The following is a 16153-nucleotide window of genomic DNA, read 5'->3' as shown; positions in this document are numbered from 1 at the left end:
CTATGACTTAATCGAACAATTGTTGCAGCACTAATTTAAAGTAATTTATAACGTATAATCTACTCATCCTATGAAACACTGCAAATGACCATTTAAACTACTGCAATATATCCAGGATTAAATGTCTTTTATTACAAAATATTTAAAAATATACCAACATAAAGTTGTTTGACTGTAGGGAGACTGACACGATTATGCCATTCATCTCCAACGTTTTATGGGACTCCTACTTTTGGCACAGTGTTTCCATGGTAACAGCGACCTCTCTGATTGGTGGAGTTTTTCTGTAGCATTATGGGTAATGGAGTTCTTCACTTGGAATTCTAAAATGTAGCACATTTTCCTGAAAAAAAATTCCGAAAATTTCTTCCGCGAGTAGAAATCACACTGACTACAGGCTTTTACAGAAACATACATCATCACTTAACCTCAGAGCTCCTGGCGTGTCTTGAAACCTCTCACACATTAATCACTACAACTCAATTTATCCATGGGGAAAATGAATGGGATTTTTCCGGAAGCGCTGTATGCCACGGTCACTCTCTCCAAGAGTGATTGAATGTCTGTGACTGGATTTAGCAGTAAACCAATCAAAGCTGGAGCCACCGAGCCAAAGACTGACAAACACTCTCTGTGTCTTTTGGCATTTCTCATCCTTTTTTGGTCAATAGAAACCGCACTAGATCAGATATGTTCAAATGACTGAGGGTTAGGGTTAGAGTTAGTAAAAATACCCTTCGGTGATGCACTGAATGATTTTGTAAACCAAACGCGATCACATCATACAGACTCCTCCATTAGAGCTGTAAATAACCTCTATTCACGTGCTTCTGGATGGATCTCTGGTGTTTGACGCTGGCGGGAGGCGTTCTCTGTGTGACTGCCCTGGGGGTCTATTGTGTGGGTCACAATAGTAGCGGGAACCACAGATGCTTCGGAAAGGGAGGCAGCCATGTGTCTGGGTGGAAACAGAGGGACAGAGAAGGAAGGAGAGGTGGATACTGGGGGGCTGGGTGCCTGACACAGAAAAAGAGGAGGAAAAAAAACAGCCTGTCTGCCTCCAGTCGTCTTCTCCAGAGCAACGCCCCTCCCACAGCAGAGCGGCCCCAGAGTCACTGCTGGAGACACCAGAGAACTCAGATCTGCAAACAGATTCATCTAACGATTCAGATTCGGTGGTTATCATCATCTAAATGGATGCTACTATGGTGGTTAAAAAATTAAAAAATAATCTCCATATAAAAATGAGGTTGCTGCCATTTCTACAGATGTTACAGATTTTGATAAATTTACTTTATCCTAACTCAAGCTACTACTACTATTATCAAATGTGCATTTCTAAGAGATAATATTATTATTATTATCAGGCAACACAGACCTGTTTCTTGATTTGAAACCATATTGCTCAGAACATGCAGAAACTACAACAAGAAATACACTCATTGTATTTGAAGCCTACACTGGAAGAGAGTCTGCGTCATACTGTAGTCGTCTGCTCGCCGCTTGATTTAAAGTACACCACAGATATACAGAGGAGTAAACAGCACAGCAGAGTCTTCCAGTGGACATTTCTACCGTCACATGGTACAGTCTGTTTAAAGGCAGCTAATGTGACCAAACATTTGAATACAATAGATTACAGTGTCATTTTAAAAACTGAAATAGTTCTAAATAAGAACGGGTTCTAAACTCTAAACCCATCTGCAAACCTACAAGAAATAGCAACTCAATAAGAACACTGGATTGATGCAATTCAGAAAAGTATGGAAGAGGAAAGACGAGGAAAAACAGGAATAATGGGAGAGGTAGTGGAAGGAAAGACAGAGAGAGAGCGAGTGCTGCAGTGAGACACGGCCTTTGTGCTGCCGTCAGCCGAGCAGGAGCGCTGAGAGAGAGAGGGGGGGGGGGCAGAGAGAGAGAGAGAGAGACTGAGAGAGACAGAGAGAGAGAGAGAGAGAGAGACAGAGACAGAGAGAGAGAGAGAGGGAGGGGAATGGAGGGCTGAGAGTGGGTGTGTGAACGAGAGAGCGAGAGACAGACAACGAAGAGAACATGAAGAAAACAAAAAAACTATGAGTAAAACATTTGATGCATGAATCCTTAAAAAAAAATGCAGTGAAAACTGCAGCTTTTCTTGCACCCAGCTTGATTAAATGGTTGCACAGGACGAGTGGAAAACTGTGTGCGCAACAGAGAGCGCATGAAGGAGAGCAACGGCCCCTGAACCTGAATAAGCCACGTGCACACAGGAAGACCCAGAATAGCAACAGGAAACACGCCCCACACTGAATACTGCAACGGCACAGCCGCGCAAAACAGGCCGAGAGCTGCACTGAACCGCTGCCTTCTCAACAGCATTCAGACCACACAGAGATACAATTAGTTTTTAGTTCAAAAGGGGCAGTGTTGTTCTAAAAGCTCGTAGTAGAAATATACACGAATAAAATCTGATGATATTTTATTCTGATGAAATTGTGAATAGTGCCTGTTAACATGCAAAACGCCACCACAATGCTAGTGTGTGTGTGCCAAGGGGAGTCAAGTTTCCATCCTAATAAGGCATTATTGTGGCGTTGGTACAAAGTGTCGATCAGAGATTTTATCACCATTCATAGCTGACATGCATTATGTTTTATAGAGTTATTAAATGCAATGTCAAAAAATAACTCAGTGGACGATGTGTGGAGTTTATGCAAACACAGCTGCTTTATTCCTCAAATCAATGTAAACATTGAAGAATAAACACAGGTAAAAACTGAAAGTGTGTCAGTATATTAGATGTGTGCATTCAGTCTTAAAGTGGCAGCAGCCTAATAAACCTGCTACTGTCCAGGCAAGTGAACCAAGTGTGAAAACTTTCATTTGTATCTTTGCTCTACTGTTTTTGTCCTACTTATGTAATTTGCTTGTTTTAAATAACAACAATAAAATAATATACATATTGTTATTGTGAATCTATCGGAAATAAGATTTTGGTCATATCACCCACCCCTACAACCTAAATCAACCAACAATTAACCTAAGAAAGCTTTTCTAGGTCCATGATATAACTTAGGACCTTCCTTCAACTCACAATCCTGAGTTTATCCAATGCAACTCTGAGTTAACGTCTTGCAATTCTGATTTGTTTGTATTTTCACAATAGCAAATTTATGTTAAACATTTCTGAGAAAAAAAAAAAAATGGGCAGTATAAACTCTACATTTTAAGTCTGTAAGAAGTCACGATTATTATTTTTTTTATTATTATTTCTTCATGGTGGAAATAGGCTTCCATACCAGTCCTATTCATCTCCACCAGGAAAAACGTTAAGTCGATTACTTTCATATTTTAGTAAAATACTATAACTATACTCAAACCACATTTGAGGCATCATGTAGCACAAAGAGTGCAGAAGTGAGCTACTGTTGTTGAAATCACTTACGCCAAGTATTCGTGATTATAACAGTCATGCTTGCTTTAGCAAACACTATTAATAAATATAAAAGCTACAAGCAAAAAAAAAGAAGCATAAATACACCACTCGGGAGTAACCAGACAGCACAACAAAGAGAGAGTAAGAGACGAAGGGACAAGAACAATGCTGTTAGATGGGAAACTAAGTGAAAAGGAGCAGGGCAGAAAGGGAGAGGAAAGATGGATGGAAAGAGCCGCAGACATCTGACAGTACTGGAGCACTTGGCACTGGCGCTCTGTCAGGGTGGGAATGTGGGGAAAAATGTGGGTGGTCTTCAACTGATGTCATGATGTCAGCCGCTGGGGTTCCTGTGTGAAAATGGCCCAGTGTCTTGCTCACTCGAACACACTTTTACTCTCTTCCCTTCTATTTCCTTCCTTCATCCTCAATATCCTGCCTCAATCCATCTCTTTCCCTACTAAATATCCATCTGCTTTCATCTCAGTGATCATTACAAAACTCCATTTTGGCAGCAACTTGCATAACTAAATACTAGTTTTAATTAACTCTTTAACTCTTTTCCCGCCACTGACAAAATTTTCAGCTTTACTGTTATTATGTAGGTAGCTCTATTACACATCTTCTGAAAGAGTACTGAATCACTGGATCCAAGCACAGCGAAGCAGCAGCACAAACAAGCAATCGTGAGTGCATGCAGATGCATATGTAAAATAACACAATCATCAAACATTAAAGGGTTAGTTCACCCAAGAATGAAAATTCCTCCATCTTCTACTCACCCTCGAAGCATCCTAGGTGTATGTGCATTCCTCTTTCAGAATAATCCAATCAGAGTTATATTAAAAATTGTCCTTGCTCTTTCAAGCCTTTCATTGAGGTAAGCGGGTGTTTGTTGTCAACAGTTCAGAAGACGTGAAATAAAGTGCATGATCTGTAATAAAACATCCCTCACACGGCTCTGGGGGGTGAATAAAGGCCCCCTGTAGCGAATCAAGGCATTTTTGTAAGATAAATATCCATATTTCACGTAATAAACACTTTTTAACATAATAAAAACGTAATAAACGTAATAAACACTTTTTTTCTAACATCTGCTGACTGTGGGAAGATGTGCCGGTGAAAGCTGGAAGACGTATGCATCGTGCAAGCCTCTGGGAAATGTAGGAGCAAAGGAAACAAAGTTTCCTTATTTTAGCAAAGTCTCTTCTTGGCTCATTTCGAAATCCCCCGATGTATTTTTTTTTTACAAATCCTCGGTTTGTGCTCCTAATTCGTGACCAGCATTTTGTTTTGTTCTCTCTCTGCACTCGTCACTAACCACGCAGCGCTGATGAACTACAACATTTACCTGAACGTCTTCCAGTTCCTCAGAGTCAGCAGAAGTGAGATATAAAGTGTTTATTACATTTGAAATCTGGATATTTATCTTACAAAAATGCCTGGATTCGCTACAGGGGGACTTTATTCACCCCCTGGAGCCGTGTGAGGGACGTTTTATTTAGGGCTGTGTATTGCCAAGAATCTGGTGATACGATAAGTATCACGATACAGTGGTTGCGATACGATATACATTGTGATACTGTCAGCAAGGCGATAAATTAGGATATTTCTTATTTTAGGAATAGCATATATTTTTAAGAAAGCTATCATTAAGAACACAATTCAATTCAAGTGTATTTGTATAGCGCTTTTTACAATACAAATCGTTGCATAGCAACTTTACAGGAAATTAATTTTCTACAATATTTAGTAGTCGCTTTTCAGTGGTGACTGTCAGTTTGTGCATATGGCAGAAATGTATGGAAAATCAATTAAAGAATTATGTACTGATATTCAATTTCATAACATTTTGATCTGAACAAAAAATTAGATCTGCTTATTATAAATAAAAAAGTGCTTACAGGATTCCTAAAGAAAACAAAACAATTGTCAAACAATAAAATAAATACAGAAGTCGAACCTTTCCACTTGGATTTCACAGGTTTTTCAGTTTGTATTTATGTTCTGCGTGCATTTTTGAAAAAAAAATATCGATATTCCATTTTTGATAATCAATACAGTATCGCCAAACAAAATATTGCGATATGTGTATCGTTATTTCCTTACACTCTTAGTTTTATTACAGCTGCGCAAACTTTATTCCTTGTAAAGCACCCAACAAACACCCGCTTACCCCATTGAAAGCTTGGAAGAGCAAGGACAATATTTGATATAAAGTCGAGTGGATTACACCTAGGATGCATCGAGGGTGACTAGAATTTTCATTCTCGGGTGAACTAACCCTTTAACCCTAATGTTACTGAATGAAATGTTGATTCGGGAAGTAGTTTGGGACTGTGAAGCTTTGAATGAGTTGACGGAAACTAGAGCTGAAACAACTAATCGATTTAATCGATTAAAATCGATTATTAAAATAGTTGTCAACTAATTTAGTCATCGATTAGTTGCTAAATAACTTTTATTTGCCGTAAGCGGCTCATTTCGTGCATATTTCAAATCTGCAGGTGACCAAAGTGTGGCAGTAATGAGCCACCGGAGGATTTACTCAGCCAGTACAGCAGGAGAATTAGCGAATAGCCAATAGCTGGCCTCGTTTTATGTCACGTGCTTCCCGAACAGCGTCTCTGCAGCATTCAGCGGGATGTGGGAGTACTTTATTTTGAGCCTTCAAAAAAGAAGAGTAACCTGTAAACTCTGCACTACTGAACTGTTTAAGGGGCCGTTCACATATCGTGTCTTTTGCATGCTCAAGTTCGTTATTTCCAATGTAGGCGCGCAGGAAGCGCGCTCATAATGGAAGCAACACGGTCGCGACATGCACGCGGTGCGACGCCCCGTTTTTCCAGGCGCGTCCGCACCGCATCGAGTTAAAAACATTTAAACTTTTCAGAATGCCGCAAGCGCACCGCGGGTCATGTGACAAGAACTAACCAATCAGCTTCATCCTTTCCCGTAACAACGTTGAAAGCTCAGCCAAGATGAAGGAACAGCTGATCATAGTTGTATATGGATTGCCATTTTGAAATAAATTTAGTAGCAGAGCTACTGCAAGCGATTTTTAGAGCTGCAAATCCATTTATCCTTTGCTGAAATTTCCGCGTCTTTAAGGAGAGAGCACGTCATGGTTGCTTAGCAAAGGCAGACGCCTCAGGGGCGCAACTGCCCAAGCGCTTTGGAAAGAAGGAGAAAGCGGTGCGCCTAGCGTTTTCCACGCGTTTTTAGGCGCGATATGTGAACAGCCCCTAAGACTTTTATTTGTGCAGATTCTCCAGTACAATGTTGTTTGCAAATGTTTAGTCGTAAAAGCTGATAACATTGCTTTTTAACAGTTAACATTTAAAGCTTTACAAACATGTTCTGTGATCAGTTTGTTGTTTACCAGTTCATAATTCAGTCGTGCAGCCTAATTATGACTGAATGAGAGAGGTAAATGTTTAAAGATATTTGAAATGCACTTTTTTTTTTCTAAGTATTCACTACTCTTTTTCAAACAGCAGGTTTTTTGTGTGTGTCCAATTTTTTTTTTCTGGACAACCTTCTGATGGATTTTACTTTAAATTGTGAGTTCCATTCAGGTTTCATGCCATTGGCACTTTTTTCGAAAGATTGTTTGCCATTTCACAGCATAAGCTATAAAGCTGTTTCCCAGTAAATAATAAAATACAATGCACTGCAATTTTATTCTGTTTTATCCTTATTCTTCGTGAAAATATGTTCTGAAAGATTCCTTAAGCTTTGTTCGGGATGTTAAACTACTTAAGGAGCTCTAAGGACTACCATGGTGAAAACATTATTTGAAATCTCCTTGTGAAATTTGCTAGAGTACGTATGGGTCAGTGTTTTGATCGCAGAAGAGTTTGACAAAGGATTACTAACACATAATAAAACAACTCCAGTTATATTTTTGATGAGGATATGACAATGCAAGATGGTTAAAATCTCCTAAAAATATATGCTGAATGATAAAGACCCTTTATTAATAATTTACTTGGGGGAAAAAATGGGCAAAACTAAAATATAAGCACATAAACCTATTCATTGATTAATCGTAAAAATAACCGACAGATTAATCGATTATCAAAATAATCATTAGTTGCAGCCCTAACGGAAACAATCTATTCCATCTATGTTATGATAATCATTCCGAAACTGTTTAAGACGTAGACTTTTACAGAAAAACTATTTAAAGAAAAATTCATAAAAAATCCACAATGTTGCTTTTTTCATGAAAAAAAACATATTCAAGTTTTGATTAAAAAAAAACCTATGAAGCTAAAATAGAAGGTTATTGTTTGATTGTTTAAAAGAGGCGGCTCTGTTCTTTCTTTTGACATATTGCATGTTTAAATAATCATACAACAAAATATTCTGGGGGCCATGAAAAGGCTGGCAGGGAAAGAGTTAAGATACATATACACTAAATTTTAAGAACATATCTTAAACTAGTCTGTGTAAGAATTATCTGTAAATTAGTAAAACCAATTTAAAATTACAATTTGAGAATGTTTTGTCTGTTTGCACAAGCATGTGGCCCATTCAATGGATATTCAACAATTGTACGTACACATTTAAAAATGCATGCAATTTTGATGATGCCTCTCAATCTACTGAATCATAGCATACACTATATATTCCAGTCCAATTTTCTTCTAGCGTCTCTCTCGCATTACCAACGGGCCGGGCCCCTCGGAGTCAGAATTACTACTCCATAAAACCTTTCCACTGGGAGGAAGAGGGGAAAAACGAGTGAGCATATGACTACCATGTGACCTTCCCCTCCAGGCCTAAGCACACTGACTTAAAATGCATCTCAGAATAAGATGCTGCAAAAAGATTACAGACAAAAGTTTAAGTGACGATTCAAACAGAGCACTTACAGGACACTGAGGATATTCACTGGGAAAGAAAGAGTATGAGAGAGATATAAAAGCAGCGGGGAAAGTAAGGGGCTGAGGGTGAAGGACCCCTGAAGTCACAGAGTTTAGGAGTACAGAGGGGAGGCGGATACTGCTTGGGATTAGCCACACTTTGAGGAAGGGCCACAAAAGGCTGCTAGAAAGGAACTGGAGGAGATTAGAAAACGACTGGAGGGAGCGTTCATGTTCTCTAACACACAGAGAGGATAGATCACTTCCAGGGCGTCCCACAATTGAAATCCCAGGCTATCGGAAATCTTGCCACGCCAGATCTCTGTCGCTCGTATACGCAGACATAAACACCATTATCATCAACCAAATGGAAGAGGATTTGAATTGATCCTCAACTGATATGAACCGCACTGCATTGAGATTAATTTGGGAGATGAAAAAGAAAAAACATAATTCAAAACTAATTAATCAGGATCACGGCAAAAGATGCCCAGTCTTTCTGCCGATGAAGTTTTTTGGATTCAGATCCTCTTAAGAATCAGATCGGCTCCAGCTTTCTGTCCTTTTCCATCTTGGCGTGTATCATCGTACATATGACAGAGACATTATGGTAAACCAGAGCGCGTCTATGGAGGGATATGCCAAATGGGTATTAAGTAAGACAAATGCAAGCTCATGAAAAGCTGTCTGAAGGTAGAATCTTGCCAACAAAAACTCACAAGTCCAATTATTTTTGTTGTCAATATAACTGCCAATCACAGAATGTGGCTTCTCATTTACAGCAGTAAGACTTCTTTTAAAAGCATCAATGCAGCAGGTTATTTAAGGGACAGTGAACTGTGGTTGTCTCGAGTACTGTTAAAACAAAAGCACGGATGATGCCCCTTTATCATGGTGGCTCCTAACCAGGGCGTCAGGGCCCAATAGGGGCCTCAGCAAACATCCAAGGGAGACAGAAGATGACCTTTCATTGTAGGAAAAAATACTGTGGAAATATTGTATATTTTAAACTCTGGAAATATTTTCCGAACATTCATTGTGCCATTAATTTTAATAATAATCTAGTGAGATTCCTGAATGCACATGCAGTCTGACAACAGCCCGTGCTCCACATGGAGATCTGATCTCACCATCATCAAATCTGTCTGTGATTACATGAAGAAACAGATGAAACTGAGACAAACTAAATCCAGAAGACGCTTGAAGAAACCTTCCTGCAAATCTTCCTGAAAAACAATGTGCAAGTGTACCTGGACAAAAGCGGTTTGAAATGCAAAGGCTGGTTACACCAAATATTGATTTGATTTAGTTAATAGAAGTGAATTGATAAAATCAATTTATGACATTATTTTTGAATGCATCCTTACTTCACAGCATATTTACACAAGTGTCTAAAACTTCTCACAGTACTGTAGCTTCGGAGGCAGGTCTCTTAAAAGGTCTTGAAGACATTGAGACAAACTAAATCCAGAAGAACTGTGGCAGTTTCATCTGTTTCTTCGTGTAATCACAGACAGATTCGATGATGGTGAGATCAGATCTCTGTGTGGAGCACCGGCTGTTGTCACACTGCTTCTGCATTCAAAAAAATCTCACTAGATTATTATTAAAATTGTCAAAATGAATGTTTGGAAATGTAAACTGATATTTCTTACTGATACACTACAGCAAAATATATAAATAACCGGCTTTAAAGCCTTTTTTGGGGAGAAAATACTAATGTGCCTAAGACTTTTGCACAGTACTGTACTTTACAAACAACACTGTTGCTACTTTATAAAGAATGAGCATACAGTCATATACTGTATCAACTGATTAAAGACAGTGACACACAGCACCCATTTTAACTAAATATCAGAGTGATTGACAGAGATACAGTAGAAACATCTGTGTGGTTTTGTACTAAACAATGACCCAGATCATGAAATACATTTATTATCCTTAGAGTAAGGGAATCTTTGGAAATGAGAGCATCCAAGGAGCGTGTGAATGCTATGGATTTATTATAAATATTTCAAAATGTTCATTAATGGTATCCATAGTTCTTTGTGGCTTTTTTTTTGTTTTTGTTTTTTAAAGAATCGGTTCAGGCACCGGTACCGTTTTAAAAGTATCGATATGGCACCGGTAACGTAAAAAACTCAATTGATACCCAACCCTAGTGTCTGTGTGAAAAATAAATTAAGATAAATAAATAAAAATTAAATAAATTAAAAAAATAAATTAAATTTTGCAACAACATTTCAGTGAGTAAATTATGACCGTTCTTTTTTTTGGGTGAACTATCCTTTAAACACATTAAACTTTTAACTGTAAATGTAAAAAATAAAAATAAAATCAAGATTAATTTTCCCTCAGTAACTATTTTTACCTCTAGAAAAATCTAACACATCAACAGAGTTCTGTTGATTAAAAAACTAGTACTAGTAGTAATATCAGTATTCCTACACATTATCAGTGACATTAGCTCAAACAGAAAATAGATTCACAGGTGGAGAAAGTTAAATTTAAGATGATTTAAAAATACCACTTTATTCTTTGGAACAAGGTACACTGATAAAGTAAACAGAAGTATATTTTGACTTCTTGTCAATGCGCAAAATGTGTTTTACTGATAACATGCACAAAACATAATGCTGCCTTTATAAATTTGGCTACAGCAGCCACAACAGAATCAAATGGCCAGGAATGCTGTAAATATCGTTCAGTAAAGATAACACCACATGCATGAGAACAAACAGTACACAGAGAGCTGACAAAGTGTACGGTCGCTAGACGTGTTCATTCATTGCAGTGTAAAGCAACGATTATCAGGAAACCAGCTCAACCAGTCAAACTGGTCCCTATTCACTCGCTGCAAAGTCTCTGTAGTTGGCAGCTTTAATCCACACCAATGTTCATGAAATCAGTACTCAGAACCAAACAAATAAAGAAGACAATTCCAGGTGGAGAAAGAACTATATTTTTGGTTCAGGACTTAATCCTTGTAGACTTCAAAGCAGCAAGGAGTAGCATATAGACCTTAAAACAAATAAACCCTGCACCAGTACATAAATGCCCAGTATTGCTTGTCAGCATGGTAGTACCATTACGCTTCTTGCAGTTTTTGTTACACAGCTGGATAACTCACTCGCAGGTCAGGCAGTGATTTGGAGGTGTTTTACCTTTGGTGTCGGCCCGGCTAAAGTCAGCAGTAGGGGCTAATCTACCATGAGAGCAGAGCATGAGGGAGATGTTAGCGGAAGAAGAGGTCAATCGAGGGCTACATTATTGCCTTTCCAGCTGGCAGCCATGGGGATTCCTGGGATTGAATAAAATCTCAGCCAATCTCAGTCACTGACTTCGTAAGAGTGAAATACATAAAGAAATTAGGAAATCACATCCTGAGGGCATCCCCCACTGGCAGAGACTGAACGATCTCCGTTCTCTCACTCATTCATCCCTCTTTTACCTTCTCCAGCCCTCCAGCTCCAGTCATTTGCTCTCCATTAGACACCTCTCTCTCTCTCTCTCTCTCTCTCATTAATTATCGCAGCCCATTTGGAAATTTCGGAGGCACTGTTGCTCTAAATGAGCTATTTGTATCTGTTAACCTATAAACACACTCTCACACCATATCCTGAAAGACAGATGATGTGCACACCATCGAGTTTTCACTGACCTGGTTTCCAGAAGCAACTAATCTCATGTAGCCGACTTCTGGCGTCTATGCTTATCTTGGACTGTAAGTAACCTTGTGAGCAATGTGTAGCATGATATGAGGTTTATGCTGGTTAAATTAGATAAGTCAGTGCCACCACAATAACATCCAGATGCAAAAAAGTATACAAACTCACTCCTGTAGGACCACGGTCCTGTAGAGTTTAGCTGCAAAGTACTCCAGCACACTAATGGGCCGTTCACACAAAAACACGTTTTTCTATTGCAATGTGCTACTTTTCCATTGTTTTTCTATGTAAATGTGCTAAATGGGCATATATTAAGATGCCGTTCCAAATTAAAATATTTTCAACTTTTACGTGCAGTGCTGTTCATCATATCAGTTCCAAAACAGGGGAACAATCAGAAGATCCCAGAGGCGGGGCCAGCGCTGCAAGCTTTTGTTTACAGAAGTTGGCGTGGCAATGGTTTTATTTGCTTTTTATTAAAACAACTCCTAAGTGCGGTCTCGTGCATTTTTAGATTCAAAGATGCTTTCCATGTGAACAGCCCCTTAACTGTAAATTTCTAGTAATCCTGAGGACCTTGATTAGCTGGTTCAGCTGAATTTAATTAGCCTAGAACTGGAACTAAACTCTGCAGGATAGTGGCCCTTTAGGAGCAGGACTGGACACCCATGACATATGCTGTGTTCCTTTTGTACTCAGAAGTTGGAATCTTGAAGGAATCGCAACAGTGCCAACTTCAGAATTCAATATGGCTGCTCAGTGCATCAAAATAAGAGAATCAGTAGTAATATTGTTAAGTCCTACTTTTGTTTGTCTGTCTCTTTGTGCACCCAAGTAATATCCAAAATCTTTTTGTGGACATGATACTACAGCATTATCTGTGCAAAATACCACTTTTTATGTGTTTTAATCGACAATTATTAATAACAATGGACTTGTCCATCTCCGTTTTCTGACCTCTCTATTGAAAGAAAACAAAATTACAAACAAGACACTTAAATTTAATTTTATTTATACGTTATTAATGTGTAATGTTATATTTTTTAATCAAATTATGAGCTCTTTTACCATTTACAACTTTTTCTTTAGACCATTTAAAAATGTTAAATAATAAAATAAAATGTTAAGGTTATCTTACATATAACATATAATTTAATTGATAGTTATTTTCAAATCATCAATTTACTGGCATTATAAAAGATCTTTATTATATTTAAGTTCCACAATTAAAAATAATTACATATCGGTATTGGCATTGGCTATTGGCCAAAATGAGTTGAAAATTATCGGCATATCGGATATCGGCAAAAAATCCAATTCTGTGCATCCCTTAATCCAAACCCTGTTTTTAGAGGAAACCCAAAAGTACACATTTTCCATTTCAGGTCGTGGGGTCCCAAGTGAACAGCTGATGTTTGATTAGGAAGAGTTTGAAAATGTGTGGGGCGCCTCCAAGAACGGGAAACACTTCTGTAAAGCTTTGTCTATGACTACAGTTGTCCAGCCAACTATCCCATAGAAAAATTAAAACAGCCCAAGGCCCTAACAGATTTGCCCAGTGATTTGAGACAGAAGTGAGGACTGGGAAGCTTTTGCAAATTAAGTCACAAAAGTATATGCTAGCAGAAATTGGTCAAGTAATGATATTCTGCAGAACAACCAAAGCACTTGCAAGTACTACAAAACTAATCTGGTTTGAAACCTTCATGGGACTCACAGGTAGGCTGGAAGGTCGTCCCTGCATGGTCTCCTCTGGACCTCCCTTCCCGGACACCATGGGCTGATTGGAGGAAGGAGCTGAAGACTGAGAGCTGAAGGAGTCTTGAGATAGCTCCTGAGGAGTAAAGAGACCACAATAAAATGTAGAAGCACTTTTGAAAGGGCAACAAAGATAGTGTTCATCAAAGAAACTCCAGGTATGTGGAGTAGTCTAATTACCTGAGGTGGAGGAGGAAAGCGCTGGAAGGGAGACTGCTGCTGCTGCTGTTGAGACTGCAGTGGAGGGGTTTGGGAGTAAGGTGAGGGCTGACCCTGTCCTGAAGCTTGCTGGGATGACTGAGGGGGCGCAGAGCCGGGCAGCTGTGATTGTGGCGGGCCCTGCTGCTGTTGTGAGGGTCCCTGTTGTGGAGGAGGCTGCCCTGGAGCCGAAGGTGGTTGCGAATATCCAGACTGCGACCCCTGCTGGCCCTGAGATGGACCCTGGGACTGAGGGGGACCCTGGGACTGGGGAAAGGGTGGCTGTCCTGACTGTGACTGTGGAGTCTGGGAGTATGAAGGCTGGCCTTGAGGGGGGCCATGGGGGCCCTGAGGTTGCCCGTAAGGGGGCCCACTCTGGCCATGGGGAGGACCAGGAGGTTGCTGGGAGTAAGGGGGCTGAGAGGCCACTCCAGTGGAGGGCTGCTGGGGGTATGGAGACTGCTGGGGGCCTCCGTGAGGTGAAGGGCCCTGTTGTCCATAATAGCCACCTTGGTTCTGACCATAACCACCTGGGCCATGCTGTCCATAGCCCATCTACAGAAGAAAGACAGCAGGAACCAAATAGTCCATCAGTTAACAAGCAAAGTCATTTTACAACATAAAACTTTAAACAAGAGACATTGTGAACAATCTGTAACTATCGGCAAATACTTTAATTCCTGATCATGCATTATAATTCCCATGCATGCAAAACCATTTAATGCTAAGATGAAAAAAAGAAATTGTGGCAGATCTTTTCTTCCATATTGCGCGTACACCTGAGATGATTGTATTTTAAAGGGGTCATATGATGCTTTTTTAAAGATCATTATTTTGTGTTTTTGGTGTAACAATATGTTGACATGCTTTAATGTTCAATAAACACATTATTTTTAAAATACTGTACATTATTGTAGGTTCTCTATGCCTCATCTTTCTCAAACGCATAGTTTTCTATGAAGTCCCACACTCCGACAAACGCAGTCTGCTCTGATTGGCCAACTGACCAGTGCATTGTGATTGGCCAACACTGCAAGCACTCAGTTCAATCCAGAAAGGGGAACAGAGTCTCGTGAAAGACACAAGTGATGAAGCTTGTATGTGTTTGCAGTACACAAGCCACTGACGGTTAAGACAATTGACTCTGCTGTGTGACAGTCTCTCTCTCTCTCTCTCTCTCTCTCTCTCTCTCTCTCTGTCTCTCTCTCTCTGTCTCTCTCACACACACACGACACGCAAAACTCCGCATTTGAAGTCAATAGCACTACTTAAACTAAAAACAAAACATACAGTAGCTGATTCAGAAGCGCCAGATTGTCATAGCAAAGTCAGAATTACCTCCTCTCCTAGGTTCACGAAACGGTCGTCCATAAAATACGTTGCTGTTCTGTTGTAAGTAATCTTAAAGATTCCTAAATGCATCTACTTTCGGAAGACCAAATAAAGTGCAAATCTTTCCACATAGTGACATAGACGTGGGGGCGTATTTGAATGAGCCGTTTTAGGGGGGGGCGTGGCAGAGTCTTAACTTTGATCAAGAAAATCTCTTTGGATAAGATACTTGTGTTTGCAACTTTACGAGAAAGGAAACATTTTAATTCACATATGACCTTTCTAAGATGTGGGCGTTGCGCTCAAAAGTGAACAAGCTTGCTATCGAATGTGAAGAAGAAGAGTTTACGGGCACTAAATTATTAGAATGAGGCTCTGTACGTCACCAGAGTGAAGTATGGTATTTTACTGGAAGATTGAGTAACGACTAGGGATGGGATGGTATGAAAATTTAATATCACGATTATAGTGACTAAAATTATCACGATTATCAATATTATCACGGTTTTGTTGAAACGAGATGAAAGTGTTCAAAAATAGTTGATGCTCACACTGAAAACATTTCAGCAAGTTTTATATTTAATAATCAACAAACAACTAATAAAACAAGCAACTCTATGCACTTAATTTAAAGAAAGATTAAATTCTGTGGCATTTCCTTCCTTACAATGAAAAGTGTAGAAGCATAGAAAAGCATAGAAAAGTCACTGACTCTGCATTCCTTCTCGAAAAAAAAAACAAAAAAACATTGTGCGCTGCGCTTGCGTCAGACTGTTGCTGGCTGGACATGATTTAATAGCGAGTTATTAAAACCGTGATAATCAAACACGGTTTTAATGATAATTCATTTTTAAACGATATTACTAACCTTCAGCACATTTTATCACGGTTATCGATAAAACCGGTTATCG

General features: G+C 39.3%; 1 protein-coding gene across 1 annotated transcript in view; it reads right to left on the bottom strand.

The window, feature by feature from the left end:
* The window catches only part of LOC132145672 (AT-rich interactive domain-containing protein 1A-like), a 75813-nt gene that overhangs the window by 28614 nt on the left and 31046 nt on the right, over positions 1–16153 (bottom strand). The window contains exons 3-4 of the mRNA XM_059556854.1: positions 13893–14465; positions 13672–13788 (exon numbers count right to left, since the gene is read on the bottom strand). Of these exons, the coding sequence (XP_059412837.1) occupies positions 13672–13788; positions 13893–14465 (690 nt within the window). The remainder of the gene's footprint in view (positions 1–13671; positions 13789–13892; positions 14466–16153) is intronic.

This window comes from Carassius carassius, chromosome 8, assembly GCF_963082965.1.
Source record: "Carassius carassius chromosome 8, fCarCar2.1, whole genome shotgun sequence".
NCBI lineage: Eukaryota > Metazoa > Chordata > Actinopteri > Cypriniformes > Cyprinidae > Carassius > Carassius carassius.
This window is presented reverse-complemented; position numbering and strand designations above follow the sequence as displayed.